Source organism: Struthio camelus, chromosome W (assembly GCF_040807025.1).
Source record: "Struthio camelus isolate bStrCam1 chromosome W, bStrCam1.hap1, whole genome shotgun sequence".
Classification (NCBI taxonomy): Eukaryota; Metazoa; Chordata; class Aves; order Struthioniformes; family Struthionidae; genus Struthio; species Struthio camelus.
Genome location: NC_090981.1, coordinates 69853078 through 69875584, shown reverse-complemented (window position 1 = coordinate 69875584; position 22507 = coordinate 69853078). Strand labels below are relative to the sequence as shown.

The following is a 22507-nucleotide window of genomic DNA, read 5'->3' as shown; positions in this document are numbered from 1 at the left end:
GGATAGACCTAAGAATGGAAATCATGAGGTCTGGCCATTTAAATCTTGGTCTTTTAAGCCTACCACCTGGCCACTCAAATGCATTTTATAATCTACTACAGTATATAAGGTCGTATGTGCGTATATCCTCTTGCTGATGTGTAGTGACGTCCTCTTTGGAACAGCTCTAGTTCTGTTAATCTCAGCTAACTGGACAAGGACTTAACGTAGATTATACTGCAAAAACTCTTGCAATGCTCTAATGGGCCTTCAAAAAATGACATGAGAAAGGGTAATGTTAACTGCATCTTTCCTCATACCTTTTGATTACACAGAAGTACAGAAGTAAGGTGGTTTAGCTAATGTATTTGGCTTTCTTCAATATTTTACCATATTCTGAATATCCTAGCTTTATGGATTTATTTAGGGGATAATTGCGATGTGCCTGTCAGTTATGGATAGGTAAAGATAGATAAAGATATCACTATTGACTCTCCCTAAAAACATGCAGTTTCTGAGGCGCAGAAACATTTTTTTTAATTTTCTGTTATTCCAAATCAGAGCACCTGTACTGACAATGCTGTGCAAACTCCACTCCATCTTAATATTTTGTTTGGAATTATATCAATTTATTCTTTTAATAAGTCTCTGAACATTATTTGTTGTGACACAAGAAACATCAAGAGTAGAAATGTTAGCCCTGTTTCTGTATCATATCACAACTTCCATTGACCTTATTATTACCTTCTGTGTTTAATTTTTCCTTTACCTGTTTCTTGTTCAGTAGTGTAGTTTACCTATGATATCTTTTGCTTTTGGCATGTGTGTATTTTATTCCCAAATGCATTGCTTTGCATTTGTCCAAGTCTAATCTTGTTTTATTTCCTGCTTAGATCCCTAGTCTTTTTGGTTTGTCTGTATGTGAGGTTAGTGTGGATGGTCTGCTGCAATACACCAGCTCTCCTTGCTTCCTTCCCTGAGTGGAAACCATGGTGAAGATGGGACCAGCAAGAGGCCAGACCTCATCTTGAAATGGTACTGGAATGTGGCCATAGGACACACTGGGACCCAGGAACTGGGAACACCCCCAGGGCCTTCATGTCTACGAAGCCTTTGAGTTCCTAGCCTTTGAGTTCGCTGTTCCAAAACCTAGCAGATGATGCTGTTTTCACAAATATGCTGACTGCTTCTCCTTCCAGATCAGTAATGAAATTAAATAGCACATCTTGCTCACGTGCTATATTCCCATGCCTCATGCACTGAAAAATCTCCTTACGAATCAAGTATTTACTTAAAGAACCTATACCAGATTTGGCACTAATTGCATTTTGTTCAAGTTCTTGAGCTGCTCCTGTTTCCTCAGTATCCTGTATCATTTGGCCTCTCTGTTGATGCTTTTATTAGAGAGCCTAGACAATGACTGATGAAGGTAATTACCTAAACTTCCCTTTAAACACCAGCAGTAATCATTCCCAGTCAGGTTTTCTGTGCTATTTTCCCTGATTTGTAAATGAGAATGTCAGAATCAATTCAGCACTTTCCAGAGGGAGAATAATTTGCTGTTAAAAATCATAAAAGAAGCTAAGAATGGAAAACAACCATACTATGGGCTGCATCAGACTGATGTTTACTTTATAAAACAAGTAACTGATGTTTCTGCGGGATCAGTTTTTCCAGCACAAGTCTGGGACCAGAGTACTTGTAGGATTACTCTTAATTGATCATGCTTCCTGCTTTTCCCAAGGTGTTCATGTCATGTTGATACAGTAATATATGTTGCAGCACAGCCCATCTGTATAATGTTGCTTAGAATGCCCCCCAAGTATTTGCTATTGCATGTTAATTCAGTATTATTTAAGGATAGTCACTGAACGGTGTAGCATTACTTCATTGTTGAACTGCTCACACAGCCTGCCAAGCTTAACAGTCAGCCAGATCAAAAAATTATCCCTTTTAACTTAGAGAAACCGTCATTCCCACCAAAAAGGAATCCACTGCAAATGATAAAAAAACAAGAGTGAATATGGTGTACCAAGTGCAAATAACAGAACATGAGGTAGGGTCCCAGAGAACTCGACAACATAAATGGACCTCTCTTTATCGCCACAAGAAAGTCAAGGGCTTTCAGGGCCGGAAAGCTTTGTTTTAAGGAAATTATGTCTTTGATCTAGTCCTGATTTAAACATACGCATATCCAGCATGCTTACTCAGCACTCTATTAGCACAGTATAGCAGTAAAACCATTAAAAGAAAGAAAGAAAAAGTAAAACGTTGACCACTAAGTTGGATTGCCACAGAGGATTGCATTGGAGATCTCTACATCTGAAAATGAAATTGGCCCAACTTAGGCTGAAGAGCCAGGTCAGGAGGTCAGTTTTACTATATCATAGGGAGGAAGAACTGCAGGGGAAGGAGGAAAGGGGAAAATCTTGGAACTAGTATCACGTATTCACTGATAAGTTACACTGTTTGAGGTACATGCTCATGCAGCTATACGAAACAGCTGTACTGGGTCACACCAGAGGTCCTTCAAGCATAATATGCAGGCAATGGTAGATACATAAGGAAAAATTTAAGAACAGAGCAAGAAGGTGTTGGTATTTCTCCAGGACATGCTGCCAGCCTCCAACAATTTGCAGCTTGGGGAATTCCTGTGGCAGAATTGGTGTCTTGTGTATTTAATGGCCTACAAAGGACTTTTCATTACATAAGAGCAGGTAATCATATGGCCCCCACACTTGAATCTTTGCCCTCATAGGAAGGTGTCTGAAGGAACACCTGAAGAAATATATGAATATAAATTTTCTGAAGAAAGTCTCATTTCAGTACGGCAAATCAGGCACTAGTTCACCAGTCTCTCCATAAGGAAGACGTGACCTTTCTTTTTAAATTCTGCTATATTATTCTATATATTCAGTGCTACTATTCAGTGCATTCTATATATTCAGTGCTACTGTTAGTCATAGAAGAGTCTATTGTATCTCCTTTCTTTTCTTACTTGCCTTGTAAAGGAGGGAAAAGGTACACATGAAATCATTCACAGCACTTCTAGCTATTTCTGATCAGTGGTCCTATACAACCCACCTTGATTTCGAGACTTTGCTCTCCCACTGGGCTGTGCAGAACACCTGCTGTAGGACTAGGTAGGCTCAGAGAGACTCTAGTATTAATTCAAAGCCGGTGTACTGCTTTAGCTGCCAAACTGCTCATCAGGCTGCAGAAGAGCTTGGTCTCAAAGATGTAGTCGCTACAGAACAAATTCAAGCTACGTGATCTTGAAAACAGGAGATGGTTAGCATTCTTGCTGTATCCCATCCAAATTTTGTGTGATCACCTTTATTACCGTAGGATGTTTGGGTTATTCTTATTCAAATATTTTGTTAAACTCGCTTGGAGACTGGTATAGGATTTGGTCCTGTGCTAGTGACAACAAAGCACAATTGCCTGTTTTGACAATCCAAATTATCCTTGAGGATAGTGGAAAACAATGAGAGCTGTTGCTTAGAATAGGAAATGAGTACAATAGAGACAAAACTGCAATATCTATTTAGAGGGAATCATAGGAAATAGGAGTATTGTCTAAGATGAGAAATTTGGGGTTTGGGAGCATTAATTTTTCTTAACGCTTATTTTGGACACTGTAGTCCATTTCTGGATCTAGCTTGACATCTTCAGAAAATGGAAGATTTCTTCCTCTCTCCAAAGAGGAAGAAATCAAACAGACACTCCCTTCAAAACTTGAACTGTTTGAGGGCTCCACTAAAGAAGTAATATTCCATTCCTGTAGCTCGTCACCTGATACATACAATACTTAGTCAGGACTGGAAGTTATTGCCGTGTTGGCTGCATTGTACCCTTTTTGAAATGACTAGAGCGTTTTCAAACCTTTTCCTAGTGCAGAGTTATCCTATTGATGAGCCTGGTATACAGGTATACCTAGGGTGAAAAATGATCCCTGTCCCACTTGGCGGTAACTGGCATTGATTTTTCATGCTCCTCGGGGGGTCAAGGACTTCAGAGGCTTTATCGGGTGCTGTTCCTTGGTTCCTGGGGAAGGTAACTTGAAATATTCTGGAGAAAGGCCACTCCACCTGTAAAATGTTTTGCAGGTGTGTAGGTCATCAGTTGGGTCATCCATATCTTCTAAAACAGAGATGGACAGATGAAAATGCTCCTGGTTTCAGGTTGTCATGAAGAAGTAGGATCCTTTTTAATTTCTTCTCTTCTTCGTGTTCTCCCCTGTTTCCTTCCATAACTCAGAGGTGACAAAAGTGCCCACTTATTCCCCACTGTCTTTCTTTGCTTTTCATTCAGTTGTTCTGGTCAGATTTTGGAACAGAATGGGTCGTGTTAGCAGATCCAAAAAAAAAAACCAAGGAAGGGTCCTGTTTACACCATGATTTTACAACAGATTAGAAAACAAGCTTTGGTTTTGAAGTGGGTGTTTCCATTTTCCTTTTGCACAACTATTAGATCACTAACTTGTCTATTTGTCACTCCTTTACTCACAGTAACCATGGCTTTATAATAAAGGTTATTTCTATTTCTTCTGTCTGCCATCACACAACAGGCAGTTTGTTACACATACACAAATTAAAATAACTTGTTCTACCGCATTGACATATTTAAAGATTGTACAGTTTGTTACCATTCTTTTTTTGCCCCTAGAGTCATGCAGACTGCCCAGCAATTGAAGCAATTGTTAAAATGTATGGCAGTAAACCCTAGAAAAGTTCTCCTCTGAGAGCAGGGAACAAGAAAGCAAATCAAGATGAATAGCTCTATCAAGGTGAATAGTTGCCTAGATAGTTCCAGAAACTCATCTGAGTGGATGAGATGATAATTACTCGTGTGTTCATTATGAATACCGGAAACAGTTAAGTTTAGAAATGACTAGGGATGTGTCAGAGCAGTATTTTATTCCCTTTTTTCCAGTAGGGGTTTTTGTAGTACTTCTGAAACACTTGCATCTTCCCACTCTAAACAGGCCATATTTTCCTTCCCTCTGTTTCTCACCCACACCTCAGTTTTCTTTCCCTATAAACTTTTTATTTCTCTTTCCATTATCCCTGCTGCTCGGCACTATCACAATAAATTTCAGTGAGTTTTTGGCTCTTTCCATGACTTTTTCATGACACCCTCTTTTTAGAGTAAAGTATGCTGGGACAGCCTGTCTGCTTTGCAAGGCATAGACATTGCTTTTTTATTTTATTGTATTTGTTTTTAACCAGCTGGACTGTATCAGTCATTGGTCTTCTCCTTGATGAAATTTTATATTGGATCCAGTCAAGCAGCAGTCCTATTGCATTTTATATTTCTCTTTTTCTCTTTTTTCTTCTTTATAGAATCAAGATGCCAGTCCTAAAATCTTTACCCAGAATTATGAAAGGCAATGTGGGAAGCCTGAAACAGAGAAGAAAGGTATCTTCATGACTTGTGGGAGTGCAGTCACCACCGATACACCTTCAGAAATGCTCTGTCCTGAAAAGACATTACACGCAAAAAATGCAGCTTTACAAACCTATTCTCAACACCATGCTCCATGTGATAAGAGTGAAAGTGGTCAGCAAAAATTCTTCTGGGAACAAGGAATTAATATTATTAGTAATGGCAACAAATCAAAGAATGAAATTTCAGCTTGTTTTTTTAGGGAAGCAGACTCTGTTCCTAATAGACAGGAACATTTATGTGCTGTTCTGTCTCCTGCAAAGCTATGTGATGAGCCAAGGGAGAGAGGGCAAAGGTGTAGTTTTGACTTACATGAGCGCAATGACACAGATACTCTCTGTGTTGTATCATGTGATAAATATCTGTTTGACGCTAATGACAAGACAGTCCAGGAATCTGGAGAACCTGGGTGCAAAGGAGATGCTGATTTATCGGCAGTGCATGACAAGCTGTGGAAGCTTCTTCATGATGTTGACTCGGACTGTCAGATCCCATTTGAGAACCGGGGGATCACAAGTTTAGAAATTAGGCCAACGGACGTCAAAGTCAGAGAACCGAGCTTTGTGCAGGAGGCTTGCCCTGATCATCCGTTGTCAATAAATTTGATAGAAGAGGAGGAACCTATTGTACGGCCACCTAGTAGACAGAGAACAGAGAAAGAAGATTGCAGTGTTTCTAATATCCTACTACAAACAGATGAAGCATGTAGCAGTGCACCCACAGGAAACATTTCCCTTGCACAAGTGGCAGAAACGGTTGGTATACATCAAGGTTCTAGCACTGGAAATAGAACAGAAGCACCATCCATTCGTATTTCAGCAAATAGTATATTAGATGGAGAGGAGTGCTTGGAGCAAAATTCAAATCAAACACTAACTGGCAATAATGGATCCATTCAAATGACTGCTGTCCAGGAAGGAAAGCTTGCTGTTGATAATGCTTTCCGAACATGTGATGCAGATTCTCCTCAAAGATTAAAAAATGCTCAGAGTAGTAATTTTGAATGTGACAAAGAAAACCCAGCTTACATGTCAGATAAGTCTATTGGACAATTACTTTGTGCTGATCAGAACATATCCTTAATGAATGAGACTGCAGCTAAGTGCACAGATGAAGATACTGGTAAACACTCTACTGTTAGAGACTGTTATTCATCAAGAAAAGAACTTGTTTATTTTCCTGAGCAGAAGAACCTTTTCCCCTGGAATTCCTCTGGTGAAAATGCCAATCAAAAACACTTTTCTGTTGAAGCTATACATAAAAGTACTGAAGAGGGTTTACAGGGAAAAGGAAACCACTCAGACTTGAATGCAGAGAATGCAGAGAATGGCACGAATTCTGGCCATTACCATCTTTCAAGAAAAGACTGTAAAGATTTTCACGTTGTTTCTAATGCACAGAAATGCAGTTACCTAATGCAATTGCCTAATTTAATTAAGACTCCTGAAACCGCAAGATGCAAGAATCTACCCCAAAACATACACCAAGCGACAGAGATAGAAAAGCAAGAAGAAGCATGCATTCCATCTTATGAGGATCATTTTTTAACTGATTTTTTGGTAGAGGTGCCCCAATACGAACAAAGTAGAACAAGAGAAGAACAGAGAGACAATGAACAAAAGGCTGAAACTTCCTGTGGCACAGGAGTGAAGCATGTTTCAGAAAGTCAGCCTGCAGTTTCCTCTCAGAATACAACAGAACAACATGTATTTTTTGTTGACCCCACTTTCGAGTCTCATAAAAAATTCAAAACAAATTCTTCAAAGAATCACACACATGCATCTGGGAGTGCAACACCACTTAGCACCCCACAGCCTGGAAGGCTTCACAATGACTACGCCAGCATAGCAAATGAAGATTATAAAGATACTAGTAATCAGGTGGATATCCAACAACTGACCATAAGAGAAACATTGCCATTCTTTATACCCATGGGCCAGCCAGAGGGCTCTATTACTAATGTGTCAGCAACAGGATGTTCCAGCGTAAGAAGTCAAGTGCAAACCGAAAGCACACAAACTGCAGTCAAAGTGGATGAAAATTTGAATAAATTGAAAACTTTTCCCAAAGCACTGCAGGGTCAGTTCCAAAAGAACAAGGAGGAAACAGTCTTGCAGGTGGAAGAACGAAGAATTCAGAGAGCTAAGGAATATAATCCGGATGAAGCCGAAATAAAGCCTCCTATGCATGCTTTAATTAGCTCTGAGGCTCGGGAACAGGTTATAAGTAATGGCATTAAGCAGCCCTGTCTTGACTTGATCTCTTCCAGCAAGCTAACTGGGGTTGAAAATCCAATTAAGTCTACCAAGTCTACTCAGTCTACTGATAAAACTGAAAAAATCCTGGCATCAGAGAGTGCAGTAAGTGGTTTAGTTAACTTACCACCAGTTGATTCAGGGAATGACCAGTATTTTCAAGAGCAGCTACCTCACAGCAGAGCTCAGCCCTACTCCTTAGCATTGACCACAGACGACGCATTCCTAGTCAAAGTGGAAAGGCTAAAGAATCAAGAAGGGTCAAAATCTTACCAGACAGCACCAACTGTTGCTGAGCTTGAGCCCATCAAGTGTAAGCAAGACACAGCAAAGAGTGGGCATTCAGCTACTGGGGCTAAGAAACTACCACCAACAGCACTGTCAAAGAAACCCAGACTGGAAGAGAGAAGAAATGTGAGCAAGAATCCTAGCTATATTAAAAAGTCTGTGAAAAGTGAGGCAGACATGATTCATAGAGAAGAGATAAAAGAGCAAAGGAAACTACTTTCCGAAAAGGACAACAAAGGTAAGAGAAAACTGATTCTCATTTCTGGTCTTTCCAGTCCTTCTGACTACAGTATGAAACTCAAATTCATTTCCAATACACTACAAACAAACATATATCAATCTAAATCGTATCAGCCAGAGATATCCTACCTTCACTGACATTACTTTCCAGTGAACTTGATAACTAGTGCTATCCCTGTTCCACAACGTCCCTCTCTAGCATCCTTCTCCTAGCTGACAAATATATTTATGAACTTTTCATGCTTTCTGAAATAGTTACTTCTTCTTCATTCATCTGTTCAAGTCAGTTTTCAGGGATGTATAGCAAGTTGTTACCGCATAACTACACAGGCTATAGCAACTGCAATCCCAGTAGTAGCATGTTATTATGTTCCCACCGGGTTATATTCCCAGTTACTCTCCTACACTGTGGCTCCCAAATGAAGTTACCCTATCTTGGTTACCAAATTATTTTATTACTAGCAAAGTATTATTGTTACTAGTAGGGTACCACTGATAAATGGAATGCTTTGCAGTTGTATCTGGTGACTTATGGCTGGTTCTGCATTCCTTTTCATCACTGTCAGTCATAAATGACAGTGATGAAATTGGCAATATTAAACTGACATAAAAAAACATGTATTTGAAATGAGAATCAGGTTGCTGGTCGCAGTCTCTAGGAAGTTACAAACTGATAAAACAAAGTGCAGACAAGAGTAGCTGTAGCGTACCATCTAAACAGGTGTATTTGTGGTTTCTGTGGATACGTTGCAAAGCCCAAGGCCTTATTTTCAGCTCTTTACATTACATTTTATATTTACATCATAAAATAAGTTTACAGATGAGAGCAGGACTGAACCGTGACTTAAGGTAAGCTAGGTAACTGTGAAGCTCTTCATAGAGTCTAAGTACAGTGCAGTCTTGCTGGTGTTCTACTTCCTCCAGCTGCATTAAAAAGAACTTTTTTCGTTCAAAGATGATGCCAGAGATGTCTCCTTTGCAATCATGTTTGTCCATAAGAAATGACTGTAAAAGGGAATAAAGGGAGGCAAGCTGTATGAAGCGAGACAAAGAACTAGACGTGATGGAAATTTGTTGTGGGGAGGTCTGCTGTACAACTGCAGCCCCCACAGTGGTAACAGAGAACATAGAGCCAGGTCAGAAATTACCAGAGAACCAAGCATGTGGGAGAAGGAGACACATACTCTTTCCTCAAAGGAGAGCATGGAAACTGCGATTACCAAGAAATGCTTCATCTTTTCCATGTAGTTGAACCTATGCTTGAAAAAATATTTTAAACATTGTTCGGGTTTGCATCAGATAAGGCTAAATTATCTTTACCTGCTCCTGATCTGCTTCAGTTTAGACTGAAAATAAATGTATGTTTGTACGTTAGAGAGTTTGCAAGGACCTTTGCCCAGTATGATGGGAAGGTTGGTATGTTCAGTCTGCTATATATTCAGTGCTCTCTTTTTGTTTTTTTCAACTCAAGGAGGAATGACTCTGTGGTTTAGGCAGGGAACCTGGAGCCTTTCGCTCTATTTTCAGTTCTCTCACATGCTTTCTACAAGTCATTTCAGCCCTGATTCAGCAAGATACTTAGCAGTAAGGACTTAAGTGACTACAAGTTAAACATAGCAGTGAATTCCAGGTGCCTGATCCTTAGAGTTAGATCCAGCATTCCTTAGGCATTAGATGGGGAAAGTTAGGCCGCTGGAATGGGATCCCCGAGGGAGATGTGTCATGCCAGCTCATTCAGAGTGCAGCAGCTCAGAATTAACACATTAGGAAACATGCTACATTCCCTCTAGCAGGGACATCTCGCTCAGGAGTGCCGGGATGTGCCATTATCGCAAAACCTTTGCTCTAAGTATGTGTCCATTCCTTTTCTTCCCAAAAATAGGCAGGTCTTGCTTGCTTTTTTTTTCCTCAAGAATAAATGATGATTCTCCCCCTTTCTATAAGGGCTTTGTGATTAGAGCCCTTGCCCAAGCATGACACAGAGGTGCACTGTCCTCCTCTTGCTGACAGGCTCTAAGCCTGCCGTCTCTTACCACCCTGGAGAGTGCCCAAGGCTCTAGGCTCCCACTTACATGAGATTGCTCTCCTGTCCTCCTGCTGATGCCATGCCCGCGTGCAAAAGACACTCATAAATTCTGTGTGCAGGAAAATAAGACTCAGCAAAGAAATGGATTAGCAGGGTCTTCCCCTGGCAGGGAGTCCTGGGTTCTGGTCATGGTTCTCAGGGTTACTCCAGTATCTTCTATAAAGTCATTCATTAAAATACAAAAATGATCTTTGGAGCAGGGACTGGAACCCAAGTTTCTTCTCTGTGTCTCCTAGACAGGACAGACTGCTGTTCTGGAACCTGAACAATTCTTGAATTTTCTCTGCGCAATGGTCAAGGTTTAGCAAAAGAGCTATGCTTGTATGGCTGGGAAAGCAGAGACTTTCCTTAGAGGCAGGAAATGAATCCTGTGAGACTGAGGAGGCAAGCGAAGGTCACTACCATTACTAAGTGGCCTTGCCATTGCTAGAGCAAATATGTAACCATTAGGTGTGAGTCGCTCCCTGCAGGTACGTTTTAAAATGAAATGGGTGCCTGGTCCTGGCAGCGTGTGTTAGGTATGTTCCAAGAACATCCTGGAGATGGAGCATCTCCTGGGACTTAGAGTCCTTTCTTTCAAATTAGTTTAAAAAGCCTACTAATTGCATGTATTTGCTTATTATCAATTCTGATTGTGTAACTGTATGATATGCTGTACCTTTATGGTGTCTTTTTTACCGATAAAACCAGCTGATCCTTTAATCAGAGAGAACGTGTTCTGAGTAAGAAATGATTTTGTGTTGATGCTTTTTCAGAGTAGAACTTCCGTTGGGTCTCATTCCATCAGTTCAAGATGTCTTTGCATGGAGAACATTTCCATTGACCGTTTGGGGCACTGGCTCAGTTTTTTAAGACCTCCGTATTTTAAAGCCTCAGTTTCTGCATCAGGAGGAATAGTATTGTCAGATTCATTTTACTAACATTTGTAAATTGTTCTGGGATTCCTTTAAAATGCCAAAACACTATCATTATCTTCTAACCCTTAACTGTGGCTGTTTCATTTCAAGCTCCCAAGCTGCTGAAGAAGATACAAGCAGAGTTATTCCCTGACTGCTCTGGAAATATTAAGTTATGCTGTCAATTTGGTGACATTCATGGCGACTCCACCATTACATGGACTAAAGATTCCAAGTTGCTAGCTCGATTGCAGAGAAGGTGAGTGAATGTTTCTGAAGGTAATTCTGATAATTTCTGAATAGCTTTTGGGAAAATATTAAATTTGCCAGTGATATATTCTTGTATAACTCTGTTAACTCTGTTAACTAAATTAGCATGGTTGGTGCAAAAAGAATCAATTTGAACAGGGTAATTAAGAAGAATATCCTCACATAATGCTATAATATTGGGCATAGTTAGCATTCCATCACCCGTAATTTCTTTCAGCCCATTCATAACCAGCCTCATCCAGCTGTCAAGTACTGTAAAAGATCATCTGAAGTTTCAACCTCAGCGCCCAGGCCAAATGATATAAACACGTCTGGTTAATATATGGAAGGCTGTCTCTGTAGGAGAGGTGAATTGCTGAGACCTAATAAAAGCAACTAAGATGCAATGTAGAGCCTGACGTGATCACTCCTTTGAACTTTATATTCTATTTCAAATGGAGCTTTAAGCTGATTGGATGAAAGGGAATTATATTTAAAGAAAAATGAAATCACTCCTCAGTCTAGCCAATTAAACTGAGTGGCTAGAGGCAGTGCAATGAGATGGGTGGAAAATAAAAGCTTCTGAAGCTCTTTCCTTAGCATCTTCTCTAAACTCCAGTTGTATGAAACAAAAGTTATTTCCCTCCATAGCAGTAATAACATTCTTAGCATGTAGCTCTTAAAATCCAATTATAATGTTTCAAAAATACAAAAGTACTCTTATCCAAAGCAAAAAAAAGAAAAGATATTTCTATCAGAAGACACAATTCTGCTGGAATTAAAAAGTTTTGTAGGAAGTCATCTGATAAGGTGATATTTTCAGTGGAGGAAAGAAATGAATTGGTTAGAGTTCCTGTGTCATTCTGATTATTGTTTTGACTGCACTGATTTTGATGACAGTCTTATAATATCTGTCGTATTATAGAATATATACCTGCTAAGTAATTTTGCAGTGTTTTAACATCCAAAATAAAGCTTAGTTATCAATAAAATAAAGCTCAGTAATAACAAAGAAAATATATGATAACAAAATATTTGAATTTTCACTTTGTGGAATAAATATGATAAATTTCAAAATGTTGAAATTAAAATGAGATATTTAACAAAGTTTTAGTGTGAGAGATTCTTACTTACTTTTTTTACTTCAAAAACGTTCAATAGAGTTCAGTGGAATTGTTCTAAATCTCACTTCTGTCAAGATCAAACTCTAACTTAGTAGTTTGGTGTGTACCCAAGCACTGTTTTTTCCTTTGGGAACGTACTAATATGTCAGTCTACAGAAGTGTATAGTCTGTACCGTGTGATGTGGCACATCTTAACTTGTGCTTTCGACAGGAGGCAATTACAGGAAATTATGCAACAAACCTTTGAATTGTTATGACTCATTAACACACAAAATCAACCATATTAAAACAGCATTGAAAAATACATATTGGTAGTAATATTAGTATTTGCTAGGTAATTACATTTAAAAACTGATGTTGAGTAAAATTAATTGTCCAGCATGCCAGACAGTCATGAAACATCATGTTGGCCTAATACCAACAAAAATGTGTGCACCTTCTCTAATTCCCTTCACAAAAACTTTAAAACGCAATAGCCAGGTCTTCATCGTCCCTGCATGGATTATACGGTTTGCTGGTAAATGCAGAGACACCCAGCGTCATGTATGTAGAGACCTTCATGGACTAAGAGGACTTTTCACTTAAGCATAGTACTGTTTCAGTGTGTTTTTATTCCGGGGCTGGCTTGAGTCTACAAGTAGTGTAACTGCGTTCCATGTGTCATTGCGGCCCTGCTGATAATGTCTAGCAACCATCCGTTCCTGAAGTTGCATACACAGCCAGCAGCAAATGCCTAGCTTGAAAAAAGCAAAGGAGCAGGGGAAAACTGAGTGAGAAGTTGCAAGGATACAATCAGGAGGGGCAGAGGGGAAAAGAGAAAGCAAAGCAACGGAACAGAGGTGATCAGAAAAATTGAGGAAGATCTGTAAACACAAGGAAGAGAGACTGAGAATTTCTGGTATTGGCTCCAGCTGAGAACAAGGAAACCAAAAGCTATTATTATATTGGTCCCACAATATAACAGTGTTCAACACGTTCTTAACTCAGATTAAATTAAATCAGCAAGTTCTTACACACATTTCCGCACAAGATGGATTGAAGTGTATACCTAAACCGAAGCATATATTTAGCTGAAGGGAAGTCTTTCTGACTTGCACAGAGCCGAGATCAGGCCTCAATATTAGTCAGCACAATGCCTATTGCTTTCAGTCATTTGAAACTGTGCTTCCTACTACTATGGGGTGTTCCCAAATGTTCTCATGCAGAGAACAGAGTTGTTCCAAATGTTCTAAATTTCAGCAGGAAAATATCCATTATATCTTCTTAGAATGCACTCGGAATCGAGGGAGAGCATACAACATTTTTATCTGTTTGTACTTTACATATTTGCCTGTGATTTTGATATGAATATTAGAATGCCTTTTGGTGTGATTTAATAATTTTTATGTGTATTTGATTGATACATTTTTCTCTTAGGATACAGCAGGAACATCTGTTGTGCTACACTTAATAGGCTGAATGCTTCTTACTGAGATGAAATAAAATACCTTTTCCACTCGCATCACATTTGAATCAGTCTTTACAGTGATGGGCAGAAACTCCAGGGACAGAGGGAGAGATGCATGGAATAATCAGGAAAGATGTTTTAAAAGCGTTAACGTGAAAAATTGGCATCTTCTATTCCAGTGCCCAGGATGACTCTCCCATCTCTTTGGCAATAGCTAAAGCTAGTAACAAAGACCAGGGAATGTATTATTGCTGCTTGAAGAATATTTATGGAAAGGTGACTGCTGAGTTTAATCTGACTTCTGAAGGTAAATCCCAGTTTATAATTTTAATAGATAGTAATAACAATGGCAGTTTCCATTCGTATTTTTTTGACTAGAAGGTCTCTTTGTTTTTGTTTCCTTGTAGTCTTGGAACATCTCTCAGGTTTTCAGAATCTTGAAGGTGAGTACACGTTTGCTTAAATGTAGCCTTAAATCTTTGTTCCTTCTGATTTCCGGATGGTACAAAGGATGGAAAATAAGACGAAAATAATTAGCACCTGAGATGTGCAGCCTTCTGAACTTTGAGCCTTGGTTTCCTGATAGAAACTATTTTCAAAACTTTTTTTTTTTTTTTTTTTACCACCCAGTGAAATTGGGTGTACAGTTGTTCACTGTTATCAAGGAGTTACTAAGCAGCTGCGTTTCCTTGGTGAATTTGACCCAAGGTGTTTTATTTCTATTGCAAAAATGGATGGATAAGTTTGCTGTATCAAAGACAGTCCTAATGATGGTCCATTAATTCTGAGGAGCATTTCAGACATGGAAGCCTGAACCCTCTAAATAAGAAAAGAGAATAGACCCACATAGACAGTTACAGTGAGCTCTGGTAAATCAGCAAATGACTACACTGTAGCAGTGTAATTAGTTTCACATTGGGTCACCTAACTTGCAGGGAATCATAACTCTTGTCTTTTTCTCCTGTCAGTTCAAAGGTTCATGGAATAATTCAGGTTGGAAGGGACCTCGGGGGGTCATCTCCTGCTCAAAGCAGGGTCAGTTATCGGGTCACCCCAGCTTGCTCAGGGCTTTATCCCATCAGCTGTTGAAAACTTCCAAGGATGGAGACTGCATAATATCTCTGGGCAACCTGTTCCACAGCTTGACTGTCCTTGTGAAAAAGTTTCTCCTTATATCCAGTCTGAACCTCTATTTTGTCAGCTTATGCCTATTGTTTCTCATCCTCCTGGCATGCACCACTGTGTAGAGCCTCCGTCCTCTTGATGACCTACTTGTAGATATGCCAGGAACCCCAAAAGCCTTCCCTTCTCCAGGCTAAACAAGCCCCAGTCCCTCACCATCTCCTCACAGGGCAAGTGCTCCAGTCCCCTGGCCATTTTTGTGGCCCCCCATGAGCTCACTTCAGCTGATTGATGTCTTTCCTATATTGGGGGACCCAAGGCTGCATGCAGTACTCTACATGCAGCCTAATGAAGGCTGAGTAGAAGATAATCACTTCCCTTGCTCTACTAGCTGTGCTTCTGTTGACACAGCCTGGGATGCTTTTGGCCTTCTTTGCTGTCAAGGTGTACTGCTGGCTCATGTTTGTCTTGTGTCTACCAAGGCCTCCACAGCCCTTTCAGCAGAGTTACTCCCCAGCCAGGCTGCATCATTGCAAGGGGCTCTTCCTTCCCAGGTGCAGCACTTTGCATTTGTCCCTGTTGAATTTCATAAGGTTCTTGTCAGCCCATTCCTCCAGCCTGTCCAGGTCCCTCTGGGAGGCAGCCCAGCACTTGAGCACGTTGACTGGTCCCCAGTTTGGTGTAATCTTCAAATTTGGTGAGCAAGCACTCTGTTGCCTCTTCTGGGTCGTTGATGAAGATGTTAAAGAGGAAAGGTCCAAGATTTGACCCCTATGATACGTGGCATTCAGGTGGAGCATGTCCTTATCTGGTCCCATGGACTTGCATGGGTCAAGTTCTCCTAAGTAATCCCTGATTCGTTCCTCATCCTCTGCTGGTAGTTTCTGCCTTCCTTAAACCGTGTCACGAAGCAGAGAGGCCTGAGAGACCTTGTTAGTAAAGACTGAGGCAAGAAGAGCACGGAGTACCTCAGCCTTGTCTGTGTCTGTAAAACACCCATCCCATTCAGCAACACACCCACGTTTTTCTTGTTTGGCCTTCCTTCTGCTACTGATAGAGCAGTAGAAGCTCTTTTTGTTGCCCTTGATGTTCTTTGGATGTCTCAACTCCATTTGCTGATGGGTGGGACACTGGTTGCTCTAGGGCTAGGAAAACATTTTTATGACACATTTTTTCAAAGATAATCCCGTCTGTCTTAAATGAAATCTGTGCATTCACAATGCTGGCACTGCCCTCAAAACACCTTGAGTTTATTACACTGTGTTTTTCACACAGCCAGATGCAACAGGAGAACATGTTTTAGCAGTTGCTCTATTTTCAGGCAGCTCTGAAAACAAGAGCCTTTTTCTCTGTCTACGTGAGGCGCATTTACACTTTAAACAAAAGATATGCTTCAGAGGAGAGAAGCAATTTAGGAAACATTGAGTTTGTTTCAGATCTGGGTTTGGATTTTTAATTTCTTTAAATCATAGAGATACTCACCTCTGGACTACAGCTGTAGTATCTCATCACTTTTTGTTTACTGGCAGAAGCCCAGTGACGAACATACCTCAAAGATTTGACTGGCCTACAAACTATAAGAGACATTTTGACAATTACCCCAATGAAAACTGTGGGACCCCCTCAAAGCTGTTGAATCAGCGCGGTATTTTTGCTAGATAACTTTCCCTTTTTGCGCTGAACTTTGCTGTGCCATCAAAGACGAAATTCCCTTTTAATTCATGGGACTTTTTGTAGATGAAATACCTTCCTGTAGGATAGAATAGTTTGTGCAGAGGGGTAGGGTGCGTGCTACCACAGCCTATTGATTGGAACTTGGCTGTCTGTGTAACTTTCCATTAACTTGATGCATTGGCACTTCCCATATAGTAAACAGTGAAATAGCATTGCATCACACAGACACAGACACACGCACACACACGCACACACACACCCCTCCATAAAGCTCTTTTGGCAGACAAACTTGCCAACACATGGTCTTTGCAAGTCATCTGCTATGTAACTTTACTCCAAAAGAAAGGCAGACATTAAGATTTGGAATACTTTCCCCATGTGTTATCTTGTCTTTAATCACACTCGGCATATGTCTTGCTGTGCTGCAGCTAAAGATAGTACGTTGCAAATGGGTTTATCATTTCTGAATGCACTATACTAGTCAAGTGCTTCATTCAGCCCATTGATTTTTCTTTCTTTTTCTTCAAGAATAAAATTAAACATTTAGTTCATCTGGAAAATAAAGACAAGACTTTTCATTTAGCAGCACTGTGTAGCTTTTGATCAACAGAGAATTGTAGGTGGAGGTAAAGAGCGTTCCGGTTCTAACTTTGTATTTGCACTCTTTGCTCTGTGCTTTGGAGAGAGGCAGTAGTTTACATAGTCTAAACCAGAGATTACTACAAAGGGGAAGTGGAAAGATTTCATTGCTGTGCAATGTACACCTTTTCCATTGGGAAAAGATAAGCAGGAGCAGAATAATTCAAATTATTATTGAATTCAAAAATTCCTTGAAGTGTTATGATTGGAGAGACTTGAAGTGCAGTTAGGATGTTTTAGTTCATTTTTCTCTCAGTGCTCAAGTTTAACCACTTTTTTTCCCTTTATTTTTGGTCTATTTGTACTTCGATAGTAATTTAAAGCTGTGAAATCCACAATCTTGCTTTATTTCAGCTGTGACAACATTAGGCACACATTCTTATGCTAGTGGTACATTCAAAATCCACACATGGGGATTAGAAAAAGATTACTGTACAAAATTATCCAGAATTTAAAGTTCACTCAAATTGATGCAGTTGCTCTATGAATGAATTTAGCTTGGTAATTTATAGAAATGTGGTTCTGATTCAAAACCACATACAAAATAAAAATCTTCCTCTTTTCATCTGCCTTTTCCAATGAATCTGTCCTTAGGCTAGTGCTTGCCAGATTGAAAAAAGATAACACTTTAACATGCAAGTCTGCAGCGCTGGAGCTGGTCTAATGAATGCAGTTTGTACTGAGAGGCATGTTTTCATTACGGTAGCATTAGGTAAGGACTGAGACCTCAGCTGAGTGCCTTGAAGACACATGTTGGCAGAATCCCTCCCTGAAACGGTTCCAAGCTGAAAGCTAAGACAAGCTCTGGCTGTATGGGCAGCATCCTTCTTTCTTCAGGCTTTTCTGAAAAACCAGGCTAACTTCAGAGAAGCTCTGTGAAATCGCCCTGTGCAAAGTGGTCACAGAGCTATATTTTACTTCTAGATTCATATCTATGCACACTGCTGCACATTAGCTTTATTACTGTCTCTGTCTTCCCAAAAATGCAGAGAGCTGGAAGGAGCTCTGTATTCCCTCAGTTCTTCTTTAGTTCTCAGTCAACTTGACTTGCTTCACATTCATCTGAAGCTCCAGTTTACAACTTTATTAATAGGTTTTAGAACAGCTCTTGTGACGTTTTCCTCCATTTTTTCTGATACCTTCTGTATTCTTGCCTTATGAACGTGGCCTGCCCCCTTTCTCCATGCTGACTTCAGACAATACAGACAGCAAGCTACACTGGGAGGGGCTGAACCCCAGCACTATATGAACACAAGTGAAGCCATGTATTCCATTTCCTGAAAGCCTGTTCATTAATCCTCAGTGGAGAGATCCATTTGTCCTCCCACGTCCACCCCTTTCCCTGCTGACTGCAGAAGGGTGGCGTGGAACATAGTGGCATTGTGTTTTAGGTCTGGAAGAAATTGAATTCATGCAGCTCATGTTCAGAGAAGATTTCATCAGTGATAGCTATTTTGGTGGGAACCTGCATGGAACAATCGCTACGGAAGAGCTTCACTTTGGTGAAGGCATGCACCGGAAAGCATTCCGCAGTAAGGTGATGCAAGGCCTGGTGCCGGTGTTCAGTCCTGGCCACCCTTGCGTTCTCAAAGTGCACAGTGCTATCATGTACGGGACCAAGAGCAAGGATGATCTAGTTCAAAAAAACTACAGACTGGCACTGCAGGTAAGGTTCCCCCGTCCTCTGCGAGCAAGGGTGTGGGGAAGAGCCATCTTTCAAATGTTCAAACAGCCAATTCATTACATGTTTTGAGTAATATTCCATAGGTATATCTGTTTGTAATATAGGAATGCTATGTCCAAAATACAGCAAGAGAGTATGCGAAGATATATGCAGCAGAAGCTGAACCTTTGGAAGGCTTCGGGGAAGTACCAGAGTGAGTATACACACAGACGCCCCCCCCCCCATCTATCTATCTATCTATCTGTCTATCTATCTATCTATTATCCTTGGCTACACCTGCCCCCTGACTGCTCGGAGTGATCTCTAGAGAAGAAAGAGGGATCCTAAGAATATAGATACAACTGGAATCATAACCTAAATAGTAGTGGGTATCAAGATGGCAAGAACAATTCCATTCCTATTAGAAAAAGAGAAAAAGGAGTAAAGAGTAAGTAGTAGATATGTAGGAGCAAAAGTCCTGATGTTGATGTACGTTGAGAGTAAATTATTCATATTAATAAAGTGATACCAGTAGGTGATACTGCTAGTATTACCTAATACAGTAGGTGATGTCAGGCCTTCCAACTTTCCATTCAAAATAAAATCTTGAGACAAGTCATGATCATTCTGAAGCTGGTATGAAGTCTCTTCTTAGACCTAAGTTTTTTAAGTAGAGAGAGGCTTAAGCCAGAAAGCTTGGCTCTGGTTCTGGATTTTCCAAAAGAGTGTTTTATTTCATATCGGAAGTTTTCCATTTCTCGCATATGGGTGCATCAGGCAAATAGCTGAATATGGTCTGATCTCTGCCCCTGAGGCTGGGAAACCTTGAGGGTTTGGTAATAGATCTTTTTCAAAGGATTTGCTGTTCCAGTGTCAGGCTACCACGTAGAGTTGGATTTGCAAAGGATGACTGAAATGCTGCCTGCCTTGCTTCAAGGATAAGACCTACATGCTTGACAGCAGACTAAATCTCCATCTCCTTCTAGATGACACAAGATCTTCCCAGCTGCACTGAATCACTGAAAAGAGGTTAGAAGTAACTGTGTTCTCAGCAGCCTCCATAAAAAATTCTAGTCAGTTGTCCTGGGGATCCTATCCACAGATGTTTAAATGAAACATTTCAATGCCTTGACTCAAGCTGCAAAAAGCTAAGCTTTTGCTAATCAAATATAGCATGTGATTTTGATATCTGCCCCATATCTTTCCCTCTTCACTAATGAGGAGAATTTATATCCATGCCATTCACAGTGGCAGCCATTTCTCTCAGCACCAGAAGGGAAGAGGAAGGCTGGAGCGAGTCCATTTGGGTATTTTGTATGCAGGGTGCGTGCTCAGCAAGGCTGCTTTATTTTCTTTGCAGCTCTTAGATAAAATTGGCAGTTTGGTGACATGGGGTTCACGAGAGGAAAAAAGGCAGTAGGAATAAAAGAGTTCTCATGTAAGGACTCTAATAAGTACTACATTCTCAGAACCGCATTTCATAGGGTTTTTCAGTGGGAGTTTTTGTAATTATGCAGTAAAAGGTGGGCAAAGACCTTGTGGCTGTGCTGCTTGTATACTGACGCTTATAAAGGTTTTCCAAATAAGTAATCTCAGCAGCCCTTAAAATTCAACCTCTGAAATGTTTCCTTAAAGAAGCCTTTTCAGGACTAGAACTAGTGGCAGGGATGGTGGTGAATTCTTTTAGGTAAATGTTTGTGGAAGTCAGACTTCCTTCTGGAAATAACGTTGCTTGTGGCCAAATTTCTATTTGAGAGGTTTTTCCACATACAGGTTATAACCTCTAATTTTGATGGGAGAGAGAGAGAGCACGCACGTTGCAAAAGCTAGAAGTCTGGTGCCAAGAGCAGGCGCATGGAGGCTTCAGATCTGGTTGCATTACTCTAAACAACTGCCTGGAAGACAGCAGCTAGGGGAGAAGAGATAGCGTGCATATGCATGTTTTGGTTTGCTTTTTAATTTCAAAATTTCAAAATTTCGAGGCTGGATTCCTTTCTTCTACCCAGCCCTTGTCAGAGCAAATTTGTATTTAAAGGAAGGTATATTCCTTGCAACATTTTATAAGGGAAATAGAGAGGCTTTCCTGAGCAAGAGGAGGGTCCTCCTCATTCTCAAGTGCTAATTTTAAGGCTGCAGCCCTAGGCTATCTGCTCATTTTTGTGAGCAGACTTATTATAAGAGAAAGGTGAGAAAAGGAAAGAGAAAGCACTGCCCTATAATAGTCACTGTCATGGCAGCTAGACATTTATAAAGGGGTGGAAGGGAGACGGAGACAGTCTATTACTGTTATACTTCCACCATTGTACTTCCACAACGGAGCACTACTAACACTTTTATTAACCAGTTGCCCATTTTTTTTCCTTTCAGTGTTCATAAATGTGAAACTATACAAAGCTTTGTCTGCTAATAAAAATTGATAACTTTAACGATACTGGTAGAGCTAAGGTGATATCATCCCTTGAGCGAGCAGGTTAGTTTAGTAGTAGACAAGTGCCTAGCCTTGCGCTGATTGTTACTTAGAAGAGACTGTCTCTACTGGTATAAAGGCCATTTGTACCAGTTTAACTGCTTCTCTGGGACAATAATGGTAAAATATCACAAACACAAACAGATTAATGATGACAATAAAGCTTGGCTGTGGACTAGGACTAGAAGACTTAGAAGGAAGTGTTCTGGTTATATGTGGTTCCCTGCTGCATGACTAAATCTTCTAGACTTCCTTTAAACGCATGTGTAGCACTTCTGTTCATTCATGACTCTGCTATATCCAGAATCCAGCTTCTCTGGTGTAAATGGCAGTAACTGTACCACCCCTTTGGCAGTGTTGCTGTAAGAGATAAGGCTGTTTGCAAGAAAAGAAGTAACTAGAAACCTGTTTCATATGAAACTGGTGACAGTCATTCCTCCGATTTGTTCTGAGGCAGTGCCAGGAGCTCTTATGAGCTAGTTGATAAAATATGGTGATGTTCTGTGACAAACTGCAGCTGACAGAAAGGCTTTCCAAATGACATTATCTCAGAGCACTATTTAATTCCACTCTCATGTACGCTGATGTCCCTTTTCTGCTTTCATTATTATGTCTAAGGTTTTAATTTGGGAGATTTATACTGTACTAGCAGTGCTGCCTTGTGAGAATGCTGAGTTATTCCAGTGTAAGTGTGAACAGGAGGAGACTGTTTGCAAGGTAGCACACTGCTTTCCGGTCAGCAAGAGTTCTCTTAACCACAAAGTTCATGTTACCAGTGGGACAAGTACTTCCTTCCAGACTATTGTCATTCTCACTTCACATTCAGTCTTTCTCTCTGGGAAGACCTTGAAACTCTAAGCAAAACTCACTTTTTTTTTTTATTTTGGGTATGAGTTTTTGGCATGGTGCATCGTTAGCCATAAATGGACC

General features: G+C 40.3%; 1 protein-coding gene across 3 annotated transcripts in view; it reads left to right on the top strand.

Moving 5' to 3' along the window:
- LOC138064164 (alpha-protein kinase 2-like) overlaps positions 1-22507 on the top strand; it is a 64602-nt gene that overhangs the window by 24039 nt on the left and 18056 nt on the right. For 2 of the 3 annotated variants that reach the window (XM_068925600.1, XM_068925599.1), the window contains 6 exons: positions 5325-8208; positions 11304-11451; positions 14192-14319; positions 14420-14455; positions 18839-19113; positions 19236-19324. In XM_068925600.1, coding sequence (XP_068781701.1) covers positions 5325-8208; positions 11304-11451; positions 14192-14319; positions 14420-14455; positions 18839-19113; positions 19236-19324 — 3560 coding nt within the window. Of the gene's footprint in view, positions 1-5324; positions 8209-11303; positions 11452-14191; positions 14320-14419; positions 14456-18838; positions 19114-19214; positions 19325-22507 lie in introns of those variants that run through there. The other variant, XM_068925601.1, reaches the window with a different exon arrangement.